The sequence below is a fragment of the Felis catus genome, chromosome E1 (genome assembly GCF_018350175.1).
Source record: "Felis catus isolate Fca126 chromosome E1, F.catus_Fca126_mat1.0, whole genome shotgun sequence".
NCBI classification, from domain to species: domain Eukaryota; kingdom Metazoa; phylum Chordata; class Mammalia; order Carnivora; family Felidae; genus Felis; species Felis catus.
Genome location: NC_058381.1, coordinates 47,108,148 through 47,127,992, shown reverse-complemented (window position 1 = coordinate 47,127,992; position 19,845 = coordinate 47,108,148). Strand labels below are relative to the sequence as shown.

The 19,845-nt window shown below is 38.2% G+C and overlaps 1 protein-coding gene across 1 annotated transcript in view; it reads right to left on the bottom strand.

Moving 5' to 3' along the window:
* CEP95 (centrosomal protein 95) overlaps positions 1 to 19,845 on the bottom strand; it is a 43,548-nt gene that overhangs the window by 18,961 nt on the left and 4,742 nt on the right. The window contains exons 3-8 of the mRNA XM_003997069.5: positions 19,199 to 19,306; positions 15,486 to 15,596; positions 12,649 to 12,754; positions 10,580 to 10,695; positions 2,561 to 2,680; positions 1,816 to 2,009 (exon numbers count right to left, since the gene is read on the bottom strand). Of these exons, the coding sequence (XP_003997118.2) occupies positions 1,816 to 2,009; positions 2,561 to 2,680; positions 10,580 to 10,695; positions 12,649 to 12,754; positions 15,486 to 15,596; positions 19,199 to 19,306 (755 nt within the window). The remainder of the gene's footprint in view (positions 1 to 1,815; positions 2,010 to 2,560; positions 2,681 to 10,579; positions 10,696 to 12,648; positions 12,755 to 15,485; positions 15,597 to 19,198; positions 19,307 to 19,845) is intronic.

The following is a 19,845-nucleotide window of genomic DNA, read 5'->3' as shown; positions in this document are numbered from 1 at the left end:
TAAAAATCAAACGTTATGAATATAAATGCTTAACATTTTTAACAATTTATTTCTTAACTTCAGAGGAAATCTTATGAAGAGACATTTGATGTTTAAGAATCTCTTCAATTTAGGGTGCCAGGGTAGCTCAGTCTAAGTGTCCGACTTCAGCTCGGGTCATGATCTCATGGTTTGTGGGTTTGAGCCCCATGTCAGGCTCTGTGCTAAGAGCTCAGAGCCTGGAGCCTGCATTGGATTCTGTGTCTCCCTCTCTCTCTGCCCCTCCCCTATTTGTGCTCTGTCTCTCTCTCTCAAAAATAAATAAAACACTTTAAAAAATTAAAAAAAAAAGAATCTCTTCAACTTCACTTATGTGTTTCTTGTGTAAGTGAAATTAAATTTAACACTTTTTAGTAAATAACAACTATAAAAACAATCACATTTTAAAAAACTTATTATTGAAGTTTAAGTGTCCTGCTCAAGAATTATTTCAAAAGGAGTATTCCCATTTAAATGCCACTCAGGTCAGGAAATAGAATATTACCAGCAACTGAGAAGCCCTTCTACCACCCCTCTCTAAAAGTCCCCCAAATGTAATAATCCTAGGATCCCTTTTTTCTACCTTATCCACCTTCCTACCTGAATAGATGCACAGAATGTTTAGAATGATGGCCACCTAATGCTAATGATGCTCATTTCATCTTCGTACTTCTATGTACTCTGAATTTTTTAATAATGAAAATGTATCATTGTTTATAAATTCACCACCTGCATATCCCTACATGTTCGTTTCTAGGAGGATAGGGGCAGGATAATTATAAAAATGGATTTTTTTCGGGGCGCCTGGGTGGCGCAGTCGGTTAAGCGTCCGACTTCAGCCAGGTCACGATCTCACGGTCCGTGGGTTCGAGCCCCACGTCGGGCTCTGGGCTGATGGCTCAGAGCCTGGAGCCTGTTTCCGATTCTGTGTCTCCCTCTCTCTCTGCCCCTCCCCCGTTCATGCTCTGTCTCTCTCTGTCCCAAAAATAAATTAAAAAAAAAAAAAAATGGATTTTTTTCTTCCTAAAGTACAGTAGAAGCAAAAAGACCAAGATATTACTAGCAGTTCACACTGGATAATAGGAATACGGATGAAAGGTTGTTTTTCATACTTTCTTATTAAATTTTCAGTGATTTAACTAGGGACATAGAATACGGGTTCTGAAACTAGAATACTGAATTAAAAAAAAAAGTTTATTTTTTTTTTAATGTTTGTTTATATTTGAGAAAGAGAGAAAGTGAGAAAGAGAGAGCGCGTGCATGAGCAGGCCTGAGCAAGAGAGGGGCAGAGAGAGAGACAGAGACAGAATAGGAAGCAGGCTCCAGGCTCTGAGCTGTCAGCACAGAACCCAACAAGGGGCTCGAATTCATGAGCCGTGAGATCATGACCTGAGCCAAAGCCGGACGCTCAACCAACTGAGCCACCCAGGTGCCCCTAGAATACGGAGTTCAAATCCCGACTCTACAGTTGTTGTGTGACCTCAGACTAGATACTTAATCTCTTTATATCAGCTTCCCCTTGGGAAATTAAAAAAAAAAAAAAGTACCTACTCCACAGCTGTTGAGGAGTAAATTACTCAATACCAGTAAAGTACCTAGAACTGTGTATGACACAAAATAAACAATGTGTCGTTAGCTCTTACTATTTTCCTTTCTATACATTCATCCCCACTGTTCTAGAATAAGAACATGTAAGTATACCCAGAGGCAAAATTTAAGAAGTACAGTGCTTGGATTAGTGCAGTATCTATAATTACCATTATAAGTAAGCTTATAAAAGTAAGCTTTTCCACTTACCACAGAAAATGCAGTGCCCTCTCCAGTAGAATTCACAGCAGGGGAGATGTGACTTGAGCGCAAGTATTCTTTTCCTATGGGACAGGGTGCTCGAGGCTCTGAAGGGTGGTAGGGTGGATGTAAAGGAATAGCTGATTGAATAGGCTCCCCTAGTTTCCTAGCACTTGGAATCACATCCACAGAAGGAATTTCCACTAAGTAGCAAAAATAAAGTGGACATTAAGATGAAACTGTAAGAAACACATCATTTGATATATATACATGCCTATAGGTACTAAAAACCTAAATGGCTGGAATAACAGCTACAGAAATTATGGTTCATCCACAGGTTATACAGCTAGTTCGCCATTAACAATGACTTTATGTAATACTAACTAATAAAAATCCCAGACATAACAGTAAGAAATGAGAATATTTTTCAAATTGCTATGTTTTGTCATTCCTTGATAACTGGAAGACCATAAACTGATGTGCTAACATATATGAGAAACTTGTATTGTCCTAAAGTCTTTGAGAGAAGAGTTAGAAAATAGTAGATGCACAACATGTGACCAAAAACCATCTTAAGAAATCAGAACTCATAATAGGAAATGTTTACAAATATAATCATGTAAAACCAAAAAGAATCACATAAAGCGTAAAGCAACAAAAGTGAAAAGACTAATAGCATCCGAAAGTATCCCAGGAAATAACTTTTGGCACTAACTCATAGCAGTAGTCTCACTGATAACACGTTACTACTCACTTTCTTCAACAAAGGATGTCCTACTCTTGGACAAAAAACTAGATGAGGGAGGGTGTAGCACTTCTTCATGTAATAGAGTTGGGGCTTTTTTGGACTGCATTTGGTTAGGGCCTTCGGCACCTAGAAAAGAAAATATTAAAAAGAATTTTTTTACTGCCGAATGATATACTAAAAACCAAGAATTTTGTATCCAGAGGATATAAATCTCAGGAATGACGTAATCCTAGAACTATGTTGGTCTGATTGTTCAAACTACCCATTACTTTTAATAACCACCAGAGAGTAAGATCTAGTTCTATAGCCCAGAACCATTAATACAAATTAAAAACAAAGCTTCACATCACATTGCTTTGCTTTAGAAAAATAGGTGCCACAAAAACAGACACACAGATCAAAAGAACAGAGAAGAGAGCCCAGAAATAAACCCCATGCTTATATGGTCAATTAATCTACAACAAAGGAGGTAAGAATATACAATGGGGAAAGGATAGCCTCTTCAATAAACGATGGTAGGAAAACTGGACAGCTATATGCAAAAGAATGAAACACCATACACAAAAATTACCTCAAAATGGATTAAACAACTAAGTGTGAGACATGAAACCACAAAATTCCCAGAAGAAAACATATGCAGTAATCTCTTTGACATCAGCCTTAGCAACAGTTTTCTGATAGGTCTCCTCAGGCAAGGGAAACAAAAGCAAAAAATAAACTATTGGGATTACACTAAAATAAAAACTTTCTGCACAGCAAAGGAAACCATCAACAAAATAAAAAGACAAACTACTGAACAGGAGAAGATATTTGCAAATGGTATATCTTATAAAAGATTAATATCCACAACATATAAAGAACTTTATAACTCAACATCAAAATCCAAAAAAAATCCAATTAAAAAATAGGCATAGGACCTGAACAGATGCTTTTCCAAAGAAAACATACAGATGGCCAACAGACACAAGAAAAGGTGCTCAACATCACTAATCATCAAGGGAAATACATACCAAAATTACAATGAGCTATCACTTTATACCTGTTAGAAAGGCTTGAATCAAAAAGACAAAAAATAAGTGTTGGCAAAGATGTGGAGAAAAAGGACCTCTTGTGCACTGTTGGTGGAAATGTAAATTGGTACAGCCACTATGTATGAGCGTTCCTCAAAAAATAAATAAAAACAGAAATCCCTTGTGTTCCAGTAATTCCACTACTGCATATTTACTCCCAAGAAAACAATAACACTAACTTGAAAAGATATATGCACCCATATTTACTGCAGTACTTACAATAGCCAAATATGGAAACAAACCCACTGTCCATTGATAAATGAAGGAATAAAGATGTGGCGCGCGTACACACACACACACACACACACACACACACACACACACACACACAGGAGTATTAGTCATAAAAAATGAGATCTTGCCTGGGAATGCAAGCTGGTGCAGCCACTCCAGAAAACAGTATGGAGGTTCCTCAAAAAACTAAAAATAGAACTACCCTACGACCCAGCAATTGCACTACTAAGCATTGATCCACGGGATACAGGTGTGCTTTTTCAAAGGGACACATGCACCCCCAGGTTTATAGCAGCACTATTAACAATAGCCAAAGTATAGAAAGAGCCCAAATGTCCATCGATGGATGAATAAAGAAGATGAGGTGTATATACACAATGGAGTATTACTCGGCAATCAAAAAGAATGAAATCTTGCCATTTGCAACTACGTGGATGGAACTGGAGGATATTATGCTAAGCAAAATTAATCAGAGAAAGACAAATATCATATGACTTCACTCATATGAGGACTTTAAGAGACAAACAGATAAACATAAGGGAAAGGAAGCAAAAATAATATAAAAACAGGGAGGGGGACAAAGCATAAGAGACTCATAAATGTGGAGAACAAACAGAGGATTACTGGAGGGGGTGCAGAAGGGGGGATGGGCTAAATGGGTAAGGGGCATTAAGGAATATACTCCTGAAATCATTGTTGCACTATACGCTAACTAATTTGGATGTAAGTTAAAAAAATAAAATAAAAAGGAGAGCTTGCTATTTACAACATAGGTAGACTTAGAGAGTATCACACTAAGTGAAATAAGTCAGAGAAAGACAAATACCATACGATTTCACTTATATATGGAATCCAAAAAACAAAGCAAAAGAACAAACAGAAAAAGAAGAAAAAGATGCATAAATACAGAGAACTGATGGTTTCTACACAGGAAGTAGTAGGGGGATGGGCAAAATGGGTAAAGAGGAGTGGGAGGCACACAGGCTTCCAGTTATGGACTGAAAAGGCCCAGGGATGAAAGGAACCTCATAGGGAATATAGTCAACAGAATTAATAATAATGTATGGTGACAAATGGTAACTATACTTGGGGTGAGCATAGTGTAACATATATAGTTGTCAAATCACTATGTTGTACACCTGAAACTAATGTAATATTGTGTCAACTATACTTCAATTAAAAAAAAATCAAAATAACAAAAAAAAATGGAAAAATATTCCATGCTCCTGGATAGGAAAAACAAATATTGTTAAAATGTCAATACTACCCAAGGCAATTTACATATTCAATGCAATCCCTATCAAAGTAACACCAGCATTCTTCACAGAGCTAGAACAAACAATCCTACAATCTGTATGGAAACAGAAAAGACCCCAGGTAGCCAAAGCAATCTTGAAAAAGAAAACCAAAGCTACAGGCATCACAATCCCGGACTTCAAGCTGTACTACAAAGCTGTAATCATCAAGACAGTATGGTACTGGCACAAAAACAGACACTCAGATCAATTCAACAGAACAGAGAATCCAGGAATGGACCCACAAACGTATGGCCAACTCATCTTCGACAAAGCAGGAAAAGAATATCCAATGGCATAAGGACAGTCTCTTCAACAAATGGTGCTGGGAAAACAGGACAGCGACATGCAGAAGAATGAACCTGACCACTTTCTTACACCAGACACAAAAATAAACTCAAAATGGATGAAAGACCTCAATGTAAGGCAGGAAGCCATCAAAATCCTCGAGGAGAAAGCAGGCAAAAACCTCCTTGATCTTGGCCACAGCAACTTCTTACTCAACACGTCTCCAGAGGCAAGGAAAACAAAAGCAAAAATGAACTACTGGGACCTCATCAAAATAAAAGCCTTCTGCACAGCGAAGGAAACAATCTGCAAGACTAAAACGCAACCGACGGAATGGGAGAAGATATCTGCAAATGACACATCAGATAAAGGGTTAGTATCCAAAATCTATAAAGAACTTATCAAACTCAACACCCAAAACACAAATAATCCGGTGAAGAAATGGGCAAAAGACATGAATAGACACTTCTCCAAAGAAGACATCCAGATGGCCAACTGACACATGAAAAAATGCTCAACATCACTCATTATCAGGGAAATACAAATCAAAATCACAATGAGATACTACCCCACACCTGTCAGAATGGCTAACATTAACAACTCAGGCAACAACAGATGTTGGCAAGGATGTGGACAAAGAGGATCTCTTCTGCACTGCTGGTGGGAATGCAAACTGGTGAGCCCACTCTGGAAAACAGTATGGAGGTTCCTCAAAAATTGAAAATGGAACTACCCTAGACCCAGCAATTGCGCTACTAGGTATTTATCCAAGGGGATACAGGGATGCTGTTTCAAAGGGGCACATGCACCCCGATGTTTATAGCAGCGCTATTGACAATAGCCAAAGTATGGAAAGAGCCCACATGTCCACTGATGGATAAACGGATACAGAAGATGTGGTGTATATATATACAATGGAGTATTACTTGGCAATCAAAAAGAATGAAATCTTGCTGTTTGCAACTATGTGGACGGAACTAGAGGGTATTATGCTAAGCAAAATTAGTCAGAGACAAATCTCATATGACTTCACTCATATGAGGGCTTTAAGACACAGAACAGATGAACATAAGGGAAGGGAAGCAAAAATAATATTGAAACAGGGAGGGGGCCAAAACATAAAAGACTCTTAAATATAGAGAACAAACAGAGGGTTACTAGAGGGGCTGTGGGAAGACGATAGGCTAAATGGGTAAGGGGCATTAAGGAATCTACTCCTGAAATAACTGTTGCACTATATGCTAAATAATTTGGATGTAAATTAAAAAAACTTTTTTAAATTAAAAAAAAGAAAACCACATAGATCGCCCTGCAAAAAAAAAAAAAAAAAAAAGCAAAATAAAATTACTCCTATGCCTTGCCTGCTTCAGATTCTGTGCCCCGCCCCTCCACCCCACCCCTGCTTGTGCTGTCTCTTTCAAAAATGAATAAACATTAAAATTTTTTTTTCTTAATGTTTATTTTTGAGAGAGAGAGAAAGGTCTATTTTTGAGAGAGAGAGAGACAGAGAGACCGTGACTGGGGGAGGGGGAGAGAGAGAGAGACACACACACACAGAATCTGAATCAGGCTCCAGGCTCTGTGCTGTCAGCACAGAGACCGATAGGGGGCTCGAACCCACGAATGGTGAGATCATGACCCAAGTGGAAGTCAGACACTTAACTGACTGAGCCACCCAGGTGCCCCACTGTATGACTGTATTTTAAAAGAACATATGTGAGGGGCGCCTGGGTGGCTCAGTCAGTTGGGCATCTGACTTCAGCTCAGGTCACGATCTCACTGCTCGTGGGTTCGAGCCGTATGTCGGGCTCTGTGCTGACAGCTCAGAGCCTGGAGCCTTTCTCTGATTCTGTGTCTCCCTCTGTCTCTGCCTGCCCCTCTCCCGCTCACACACTGTCACTTTCTCTCAAAAATAAATAAACTTTAAAAACAAATAAAGAACATATGCGATGCACATTTGCATATCCGTAAGTAAAGAAATCAAAATGTTAATGGTGATTTTCTCTAGGTCAGAGGTTGGCAAACTATGGCCCAAGGTCCAAATCTGACTCACCAACTGTTTTTGTAAATAAAATGTGTGTGTGTGTGTGTGTGTGTGTGTGTGTGTGTGTGTGTTTTAAGATTTTATTTTTAAGCAATCTCTACATTCATCATGGGGCTCAAACTCACGACTCTGAGATCAAGAGTTGCATGCTGTACCGACTAAGCTAGCCAGGTGTGCCTAGCTTGTGTTTTACTGGAATATACTCATACAAATAGGTGCGAGAATTGTAGAAATGCTGTTCTGTGGGTATATCTCTGAGCTACGAATCCTGGTTGACACCATAATAAAAAATTTATAGGTCAAATTGTTTTGTCTAACTTTTGAATGCTTAATATTTAATCAGCTTTATAATGTTACTAGAGAGCTGTACTAAAATAGTTCTGAAATTGAGGGAATATCCACTTTGCTCCCTTAGAAATCTACAATACATAAACTTCCCACAAACAAAACAGACTTATGACTCCTCCTCTACAAATGACTATTTATCCCTTCTTCAATTTAATGAAAGACTTCACCATAAACTTACTCCTCACTTTGAAGGTATGAGAATGTATCCTGAAAACTCAGTTACTAAAGTGGTTAACTGACATAATCACACTCAAAATGGAAAATTCACCTTGCACAAACTCCATGCAACGTATTTCAAGACACTGCATATTTTAAAATGTCTGACGTTGATGTCTCTTAAAATCCAGCAAACACATCTTTTTATGCTCTCCTTTTCCACAACCCAGAGCAACAGGGCCATTTTCACATCAACATGTTTAAAATATGTGAATCTCACTCCATAACTTCATATTTTACACGAAGAGCATCTAAGATCTAATACTCAAAATTCATAACGTGGTCCACAATTTCTCTACTACCTAAACTAAATTTGTCATCAACTTGACTCCAGGCTAATTCATTTTTACCTGAGTCCATTTTTTCTTCAGTTTCTTGGATGACAAAGAAACTCATATGCTGTTTCTTTTTGATAAAATTTCTCCAAAATTTCATGCTTAGTTAACATTTGGCACTTTTAATTTGTCACACTGAAAGTGACACAGTCAAATTTCCTTATAATTTTTAGACTGTTTTAGGATATACTGTTTTATTACTGAAAAGTCTCTGGACTTGTCTACTGCAAGCATTAATAAGTATAATAAACATATATGACATTTCATAAATAAGGGGGAACCCTGGGTAGGAAAAAATGGGTGAAGATGGTCAAAAGGTACAAATTTCCAGTTAAGTCATGGGAATAAAATACACAGCATGACTATAGTTAATACTATAAGTTGCTAAGAGAATAGATCTTAACAGTTGTCATCACTATCTACGGTGACAAATATTAACTAGACTTTTATTGGGACAGTCATTTCACAACACATGTAAACATAAAATCCATAGATTGTATATCTGAAACTAACATAATGTTACATGTTCATTATATCTCAATTAAAAAAATAAGATTCATAGCCCAGAAATTGAAGCCTAAGTTAGATGCCTATGAATGTATACAGTGGCAGTTATCTGATGACTTAAATCCAAATATAAAAGGAAGTTACCATAGCCCTTAATGACACCAAACCAAAACACCTCAGCCTGGCTTTTCTCTCAACCTTTTCTCTTTTGCCTTAATTGCATTATAACCCGAATAGTTAAAATCTGAAAACAACTCACTTCTTACAGATGCAACCTTTCTACACGGTAGTTGCTATCACAGAACACCATTTCTAAAATCATAGTCGCTTCCATCTTCTGTCAATCCACCTGACTCTCTTCCTTCAAGAAGCATTCTTTTGTTACTTTCAATTGACTCTGGTCACTCTGTTACTTCGCTCATCCCAGTGGCAAGTATATGCCTTTAGTCTACTGTCTAACCTTCCATATTGAGGTTCTTTGAACATTAATTCCTTGGATTTCAATGTCTATTCTTTGGAACCAAAGTACTAATGCTCAAAGGGATTTCTCAGATGGTTTTGCTGAATTCTCCAATTTCACATGTTAAGAAACGGGCTCAGGAAAGATAAGGGCCTTGTCCAAAGTCACATAGCCAGTAGCAGAGTCTGGATGAGAATTTGGCCACTGGATTCCCAATTTAATATACTTAATGCCTATCCAGCATTCCTGTTCTTCCATTAAAAAAATACAAACCACAACTTATTTTGGGCTTGGTGTTCTGAGAAGCTCTAAAATACTAAGATGAATATGAATAATTTTACCATGTATTTCACTTACTTGTCTTACTTATTGGCTGCCTCCCCAAGCAGAATACAAGCTCCACGAGGGAAGGGATTGGTGTCTATTTTGTTAACCCCTATAACACCACTGCTTGGCACAGGGAAAGCACTAAATATTTGCTGAATGAGTCTGGTGTGGCTACTGTCCCTGGAACTCACAGTTTATAAAACAAACATACTCAAAATCACTACACAATGTGAGAATAGTATTACCAAAATAAGATGAGAAGGCCACAATGTAGAAATAGAGCCTCAGAATCTAGGCATGTGGGGGAGGCTGGGCTTTGTAGGGTGAATTTGCCAGGAATAGGGATGAAGAAAGAGCATCCCAGCAGAAGAAACAACATGAAGGCAGAAAAGAGCATGACAACTAAGGGAGGCAGGACAGGAAGTGGGATGAAGGACAGCAAGGTACGAGGCTCAAAATGGGCCTCAAAGATATTCAGGCGTACTGTGTATGAGCAGCAGACTCTTGGAAATGTAGCCTGATCCCTGGAAGAAGAACTGCCACTGGATATACTGACTTGTTGTTTGAAACCATGAAAACAGTGAGTCATCCAGTTTAGGAAAACTATACTTAGGGGGTAATCTGAATGTGAGTAGACTATTAAGTTGCATTCAGAATTCTCTTCTCAGGGTATCAGGTCCCACATATTATATGACAAACTTGCTCATGTGCCTATAACTCCTACTTGTTTGATTTCAGGTAACTGTTCATATTTAGGTTAATCATGGTATACTCTGGAAATTCAATTCTAAGGTCGAGTTACCAACTCTCTCTATTCTTCTCAACTGCAAACATTCCTAAGAATAACTATTTTTATTTTCATAGTTGTATGCTGAATAACAGGTATCTGAAGTTTACTTACCATTACTTCTTAGAGAGAAGGTGTGTGCTGTGTCTCCGAGTCTAATTACTTCACCAGTGGATTCTGTTTCATCTCCATCCCAAGAGGGGCCCAAAGCCTCAGATGACAAGGAGCACCTGAAAGAATTCCCTTACTTACTTGGGCCCAGCCTAACCAGAGGGCCCCTCCTGACGAAAGCTGCTTTAAACAGCCTGCCTATGAGTATTCAGACTGCTCACTGCTACGTGCAGAAAAAGGGCAAGACACTCCCTTCTGTTGCTTATCACTTTTTGGTGTTTATCTGTTTTAACTCATATACGTATGGTAGAAATAGCCGTGTAGAAAGTGTCAAGGATTAAATGCATAGGAGAATACACACAGAGAACAATAAACATTGGATACTCTACGGGTGTGGGGGTGGAATCTGGGTAGGGTATGAATTTTGCATTAAATATCCTTGCATTGTTTCACTTTTGCACTGTAAAAAAAATCTAATAATAAAAAAAAAAGTCAAGAAATTCATCTCATGGTGGTCTCCTTTAAGACAGGTTTTCCACAATGTACTATACCTAAACAGGAAGATATTGCCTGTGTCTTTCAAATCATGACAAATTCCATAAAAAAAATGGAAAGTCATACATTTAAAAGTCATAGCATTGTGTTCAACCCATAGGTAGAACTACCATCAAATCTGTAATAACATTATATTTTGTCTATAAAAGTTGCAGGTATTTTAAAACTCTGATATTTGTTAATGAGTTAATGTTACTGATTCATGAGGATACAGTAACGAGCGATTTTATACTGCTGGTGAGTGTATAAACTCTCATGGCCTTTTCGGAAAGCAGTCTGGCAACTTTTAATAGGCTTACAACATTCATACTCTTTGGATGTAGCTTAAAGAGCAAACAAAAGCATGTATCACATTTTCAAAAACTATAAAAAAACTCAGAAACATCCACCTCCACTTTAGAGGAGCAGTTTAGCCCATTGTGAAGCACCTATATGGTCTGTTATACAGGGATTAAAAATTATTACAAAGAATTTAACAACTCGGAAAAAGACTTGATATGTAAAATTTTTAAATGCGGGAAACAAAACTATGTAAACAATATGACTAAGTAAAAAAAAAAAACAAAACAAAACATTATAAAAAGACTCAAGTATAACAAAATATTAACAAGCCTTTGTTTAGTTCTGAATGGTAGAGCTCATCTTTTTTTTTTTCACTTGTTTTTTATTTCTTCGTACTTTCCAGGATTTCTACAGGGAACATAAACTATTTTGATGACCAAAGGAAAAATAAAAAAATATGCAGGTGCACTTAACCAACTAAGCCACCCAGGCGCCCCACTAAAGACGTATTTTGGAAAGGGACACCTGGGTGACTCAGTTAAGCATCCGACTCCAGCTACGGTCATGACCTCACTGCTCATGAGTTTGAGCCCTGCGTTGGGCTCTGTGCTGACAGCTCAGAGCCTGGAGCCTGCTTCCAATTCTGCATCTTCCTTTCTCTGTCCCTCTCCCACTCACGCTCCCTTTTCTCTCAACAATAAATAAATGTTTTAAAAAAAATTGTTTTTTTAAAAAGATGTATTTTGGAATAAAAGAACTAACTAGAAAGAAGAAAATACACAGGTGTTTAATACTGAAACTTAAGTATTACATATAGCTCAAGGTTCTTAAAATTCCATCAGGGAGATTTAAAATATGAGAAGGGGGGCGCCTGGTTGGCGCAGTTGGTTGGGCGTCTGACTTCAGCCAGGTCACGATCTCGCGGTCCGTGAGTTCGAGCCCCGCGTCAGGCTCTGGGCTGATGGCTCGGAGCCTGGAGCCTGTTTCCGATTCTGTGTCTCCCTCTCTCTCTGCCCCTCCCCCGTTCATGCTCTGTCTCTCTCTGTCCCAAAATAAATAAAAAGCGTTGAAAAATAAATAAATAAATAAATAAATAAAATAAAATATGAGAAGGTACTGAGATTTTCCCATCAGTTTGTTTTGTTTTTTGCTGCCATTGTGGTATATTGTGTGCCAATTCTTAGAAGGAAAAAGCATAACTTGTTTTGATTAAATTCATAGACATTGAGTGCTACCTCCCAAAAGAAACCTTTTTCCATGATGATTTGGATTCCTTAGTACTTTCTGGCTCTTCTAAAGGTTCTCCTTGATGGAATTCTTTAAAACTCTGTCCAGTATCACCTGTTTAGAATAGATAAAAACAACACCAAAAAACCTCTCAATTAATAATGCTATTTTTATAATGGGGGTGGGTAGAGGTGAGAACAGTTAAGCACCCTCATCTTCTCCTGGTAAACTGGGCTTTTGTGAACACGAAATTAGAAAGAACCAAATTATCACCTGTGAAGACCATGTAGTACTTGGGTAACAGAAGCAAGATAAATGCTGCTTTAAAAGCAAGGTCTACAGTTGCACTAGCAATGTTTTATTTTTTAAGATAAGTGGTAGGTTTATTTTTTATTGTTTATAACCTCCCTGTTCAGTAAGGGATGTCTGAAGCAAGAGGACTAGGCTGTGGCTTCAGAACACAACTGTGAGCCTCAAGCTCCAAGACTATCCCTCCCAGGCTAAGAGTCAGAGTACATCAAAGCTTGGCTGAAGTTCTCTTTCAGACTATCACTCCTTTTTCAACTCAACATTTCTGAGGAATACACTTTCGCCAGCAGCAACACACGAGGGAACTGATTTCAGGAGGTACGTGGGTGAAACTTCCTATGATTCAGATTGACGCCTCTGAATATTCCCATCCCCATTTCTAGAGATTTCTCTATTTGAGCATCTACCTTCATTTTTTTCTATTTCTGTATTCAAAATAACCAACACTGTAATAACATTAGTTAACATTCACTGCGCAGTGACTCGGAGCTAGGCTTGGAACTATTTATATATCTACTTACTCAACCATCACTATAGCCATGGAAGAATTTCAAATGAAAACACTGAGGCTTAGAGAGCTTCAAACAATGAGAGGCAGAACTTAGCATTGACGCAAAGTCTGCTTTCAAATCCCTGTTCTTCAGTGGTAAGTTAATGATAATGCTAGCTCAGGTACCAGGAAAAAGCTGCTCTGTACATGATGTGACTCATCATAATAAAGATTGACTTCCCATTATTAACTGGCATTTTGAAGAATCTGATTAGCTCTAGGTAATACTGCCATATCAACTTGGACCTGCAAAGGTGAGAATCACACTTCAGAAAACACCATCCAACCACAGTACTACTGCACTGGGAGGTCCCACCTCTGCAACCCCCTCCTAGCAGCACTAAGCTCACCACATTCTACTGACCTCCCCTGGAAATCTCCCTCCCGCATGCCCTGCCTCCACGTCTCACTATTACCAGACTCACATTTAAGTATCTCTCAGTTCTGCCCTCCTCTCGCCATCCCCACTGCCCTACTCATGGTAAAGCCACTACCATTCCTCTTCTACCTGCAGTCAAGCACTACATTGTAAAAACTGCTGCTGTTAGTGTAAAACTTTAAATTAATCAATTTCCACCAAAGGTAGTTTTCCATCTCTTAATCTTGTTGCTAAAATGGTTAAAGCCACCAAGCCTCAAAATACCTACTAAGTAGCCTTGAATTAGGTAAATTTCACATGTCTTTCACTCTCCCCCAATTCTCCTATAATGGTTTTTATTGTTTAACAGTCCCCCCCCCACCCCCGAGGGATACGTTTCAAGACCCCCAGAGGATGCCTGAAACCACAGATAAGATTGAACCTATATATACTATGTTTTTTCCTATACACACGTATAATAAAGTTTAACTTCTAGATTAGGCACATTAAGATAAGCAATAGCTAATAATAAAATAGAACAATTATAACAACATACTATAACAAAAGTTATAGAAATGTGGTCTGTCAAAATATCTTATTGTACTGTACTCACCTGCTTCTTGTGATGATGTGGGATGATAAGATGCCTATGTGATGAGACGAAGTGAGCTGAATGACACAGGCATTGTGATGTAGCATTAGGCTATTAATGACCGACCTTCTGACAATACCTCAGGAGGATCATCTGCTTCTGGACCAAGGGGGACTGCGAGTGGAAAGCAAAACTGCATCTAGGGGGACTACTGTATGCAGTTATGGCTGTCTTCCTGACTTAAGTCAGAAACTTAGGTTTCTTTGAGAGCAATAGAACATGGCCTGCAATAATGAATCCTCCCGGCATACCGAGGCTGGTACATATTTAACATATATTAAACACTCAAAACACTCCACACTCAGAACACTCAAGTGTTTGAAATAAGAAATATCCCCTGTGGCAGTTTTTCCCTCCAGGCCAGACCTACATATGCCTTTAAACCTTTTCAGCAACAATGATAAAAGGTAGAAAACTATCACTAAAGAGTTTAAGGTCAGATGTTATCACAACCACGTGAGAAGTAGGAACGATGGGCCTACCCACATTTTTTTGTCTTCATTCATATTAGAATTTATGTTGTTTGTTATTGCTGCTGAAAACTTGTTGGATAACTTTTTGGAGAACTGGATTACTCAAAAACTAAAATAAAACTTTCAGGCTGTCACAAACCTAAACATAGGTTAAAGACAAAAACACTCCAATTCCTCCTGTTAATGCTTTAGCAATATCCAAATTTATAACAAAAATGGCAGTTCTGACAGGAAATTTTGGAATAAGTCATTTCATGCAATAATAGGACAGTAAGCAACTTTAATCAGAACTTTTTATAGATTAGCACATCCAAACTGACAAAGGACATGATAGTCTAAGATAGTTTTTTTCCAACCACTTAGAACAGTTAAGAAGTGAGATTTAATTTACCAGGTATATGCATTAGTTATTCTAATTCCTTTGAAGAAAAATACACAAAAAGAGGCAAAAAGGGACATGATGTAGACTATAAGCCAAATCAAATTACAATTTTAAAACTTACTTTTTTCATGAGATGTCTCACTGATGTGTTCTGTAAGATACTCCAGCAACCCATCAAAGATTTCTAGCAGATTCTTAATAGATTCTTTATCTCCCTTCACTATATTTTCTCCTAAACACAGGATAAAAAGCTATTAAAAATATTAACGAAGAAACTAAAAGTCTCAAAGTTTCAAAACAAATATACCACTGTGTAAATACTGTTCAGATAAAAGAATTACAAACTAATTCAGGAAAACGAATAATATTATAAATATTAAAAACATGAATGTCTTGGGGAGCCTGGGTGGAGCAGTCGGTTAAGCGTCCGACTTCAGCCAGGTCACGATCTCGCGGTACGGGAGTTCGAGCCCCATGTCGGGCTCTGTGCTGATGGCTCAGAGCCTGGAGCCTGTTTCCGATTCTGTGTCTCCCTCTCTCTCTGCCCCTCCCCCGTTCATGCTCTGTCTCTCTCTGTCCCAAAAATAAATAAACGTTGAAAAAAAAAATTAAAAATAAAAAAAAAAGATTTATACCAAGATATAAAGTATCTAAGCAGAACTTTTTTAGGCTGGTGAAAAAAAATGGCAGGAGGCAACACAGTTTCAGATCGTGGGATCCTACTTCTAGATGGTGGTTTGTTCTGAAGATAACAGCAGTAGAGTAACATAAAAACAAAAAACTTGTTGGGATACTTTCATCAGGAATTCCTCATTTTTTCTATTTGTTAACTCCTATTCATTTTATATAGGTCATGTCATTTTTCTTAATTTAAAAACTGCCCATGTGGGATGCCTGGGTGGCTCAGTTAGTTAAGTGTCTGACTCTTTTTTTTTTTTAATTTTTTTTTCAACGTTTTTTAATTTATTTTTGGGACAGAGAGAGACAGAGCATAAATGGGGGAGGGGCAGAGAGAGAGGGAGACACAGAATCAGAAACAGGCTCCAGGCTCTGAACCATCAACCCAGAGCCCGACGCGGGGCTCAAACTCACGGACCGCGAGATCGTGACCTGGCTGAAGTCGGACGCTTAACCGACTGCGCCACCCAGGCGCCCCAAGTGTCTGACTCTTGACTTCAGTTCAGGTCATGATCCCAGGGTCGTGGGATCGAGCACCACCCCCCCCCCCATGTCAGGCGTGGAACCTGCTTGAGATTCTCTCTCCCTCTCCCTACGCCCCTCCCCTGCTCAGACCCAGGTGCTCTCGCTCTCTCTCTCAAAAAATAAATAAATAAAATACTAATTTAAAAAACTTGTCCATTCATACAAATTTCCAATTTATACAGCTTTGTATACAGTTTGTATAACTTCCAGTTATAAAATAAATCAGACATGAAAAATAAGGCATAGGGAATAACATCAATAACATTGTAATAGCGTTGTAAGGTAGTGGTTGGTTACTATACTTATTACAGTGAGCACTGTGTAATATATAGAACTGTCCAATCACTATGTTGTACATCTGAAACTAATATAATTTCGTATGTCAACTAAACTTCAATAATAAATTTTCTTAAAAACACTGGCCATGCACGTAAAACTTTTTAATCTCACCTCAGTCCCAACTTCTCCAGCCTCACCTCCCACCACATCCACTTTACACCCAGGAGTTACTCTTTAAACAATTCCTGGCACAACACTTGTCTCATGATAAATTTTTAATACATGCTAAATTGATATGTTGACAAGAAATGGGTTGGTAAAAGCATGGAAACTTAGCATGCTTAGTATCACCTAAAATGGACTCTAATCAACATCAGGTATGGATGGAATGTAACTCTTGAGACAGCTGGGTTGTCCTTTGGGAGGTCATGCCTGCATTCTCTTAAATTCAAACCAGTAAGGGGAAGACACAATGGAAACTTGATATTTGAGAGACTCTAGCCATTCAAAATTTCACTCCTGATGCAAAACAAACCTAAACCAGAAATATGATGTTTTACAAAATTACCAATACAGATAGACAGTATTTGACAATTTTTTTTTTTTTTTTTTTTTTTTTTGGTTTAAAGCAAACAAATCTTCTTAAGCCTTGTTTTTCTGGCTTAACGAGATACACAAGTATACCCCAAGGGCATACTCAGAACTTCTCGGTTGCCAGGATGGGGAGCATCCTCTGCCAACCCAGCAACTAAGACCGCCCACCAAAATGCAGTGCTTCATGGCACAGAAGAAAGTATTTTAAACTGAACAAGAACACAACGAGTAAAAAGCTGCTCTGCAGTATACTGGAGGAGATAAGCAGTTCTGCAACTTTTCATGGGGTGGGTGAGAGTTGTTAGGAGCAGCTCTGCATTAAAAAGTTACATAAGCAGATACAACTATGCTATAGGTTTAAAAAGCACAAATACCAGAAATTACCCTATTCAAGTGATAAAGCAATTCCGAATTGCAAAAGAACAGGAAAACCCTGGGATTATCCCTCAAGATGAATTATCTTCAAACTAATTTACCATTTTTACTCCTAGAACTGCACTCAAAACTCAAGACAGAGTATTTTTGCAAAACTTGTCGTCAACATCACATTGAGAGATGTGAGTGACCAATCCTGATTAACATTTAACTGCCCAAGAACAAACCAATGGTGTAAGCCTTCTCTAAGTGATTCAAATGTAGGTTCATATGCACAGATTCCCTCTTTTCCTTAGCTTGAAATAATTTACTGGAATAATCCTCATTTTCTATCTAGAATACAGGGATTTACAAATATATTTATATTTGGTATGTTTGGCTTTAGAATACAAGCATGATATACTCTATTTTGGAAAAAGTTTCAAAAACAATTTACAGTTTTATTTATTTTGAATAGAGAAAATATTCATGAGGCTTAAAATTCAGGGGCGCCTGGGTGGCTCAGCTGGTTGAGCATCCGACTCTTGATTTCAGCTCAGGTCATGATCTCACAGTTTGTGGGATGGAGCACCATGCCGGGCTCTGCGCTGACAGTGTGGTCTCTTTGGGATTCTCTCTCTCTCTCTCTGCCTGTCCCCCATTCATGCACTCTTTCTCTCAAAATAAATAAATAAACTTTAAAAAAACAAAATAAAATTCAAGAAATATAAAAGTTATACAATGAAGTCTCATCCCACCCTCGCCCTGTAGCCCTGAAGTTCCTCTTACTGGAAGCAATTGGCATTACAGGTTTCTTGCACATGCTTTCAAAGAGTCCTTCTGCAAGCAATCAACTGCATATTTCCTCTCCTTACCTTTGTTTTTATAAGCAGCACCCTACTCTGCACATTATCATTGTTAAGTGCACATCTTTCTGACATTACACATATTGGAGACTGTTCCACTAATATGGAACATTGTACATAATAAGCATCATCAATCATCTTTTACAGTAGCAGAGTAATTCCCTGCATGGAGCTATCATAACTTATTTAACCTGTCCCTATTTAATGGACATTTAGATGTAGCTAATTTTTAGCTACTACAAACAAGCAGCATGTTAGCTTTAAAATAACAAAATAACAAAAAACATACCTTTAACTACCAGCCAGAATTCTTACATCTCAGACTCAGGTCCATCATAAACTCAATGTTTGACTCTCCTAAAAAAGCTCTCAAGAATGGCTGCCTTAACTCTACCAGTCAATTTGTCTTGGCTCAGTCTTGCCACTTGGTTTATTTCATAAGCTTACTCATTTGGTTAACTAAACAATGTCTAGGATTCTACCCAACAAATTATTTTAGTCAAATGCAAAATTATCTGATGGTTAAGTATACACCAACCTGTTATGTGAGACAAGCTGACTTGCAGGTAATCCAAGGCCAGCGAATCAATTACTGCTTGTACATTGTGAGCTTCATCCTCTTGACTCCTGGGAATAGCTATGAGGTCTGTGGAAAAAAGGCTACACATTTTTCATCTGAGGGTCCAAGTTTTCATCTGTCTCTGACCAGGCTTCTGAGTCAGGTTAAGTGCTACAAAAGTAAGCTCTACCCAAACAGAACAGGCTATAAAATTCAGATAAAGCTAACAGAGCCTGAATTCCACACAGCACCTTTAGTGGTTGAATAATCAATCAACATATATATGAACATGCTCTACAATAAGCACCATGCTACAGAAAGATAAAGAGGTCCCTAAATTCAAAGAGGTGCTAATACTCTAGTAAGGGAAACAATAATGGAATGAGACTTTAACCCATAATCATGGGCTGCTTTCCATGAGAGGAAAAAACCCCACAACCTTCTGAAGGTAACCTAGTAGGAATTCATGGCATAATGATTTAAAAGGTCAGTATATAAGGGTGTCTGGGTGGCTTGGTTGGTTAAACGTCTGACTCTTAATTTTGGTTCAGGTCATGATCTCAGGGCTTCTGAGATGGCATGGAGCCTGCTTAGGATTCTCTCTCCCTTGTTCTCTCTCTGTCCCT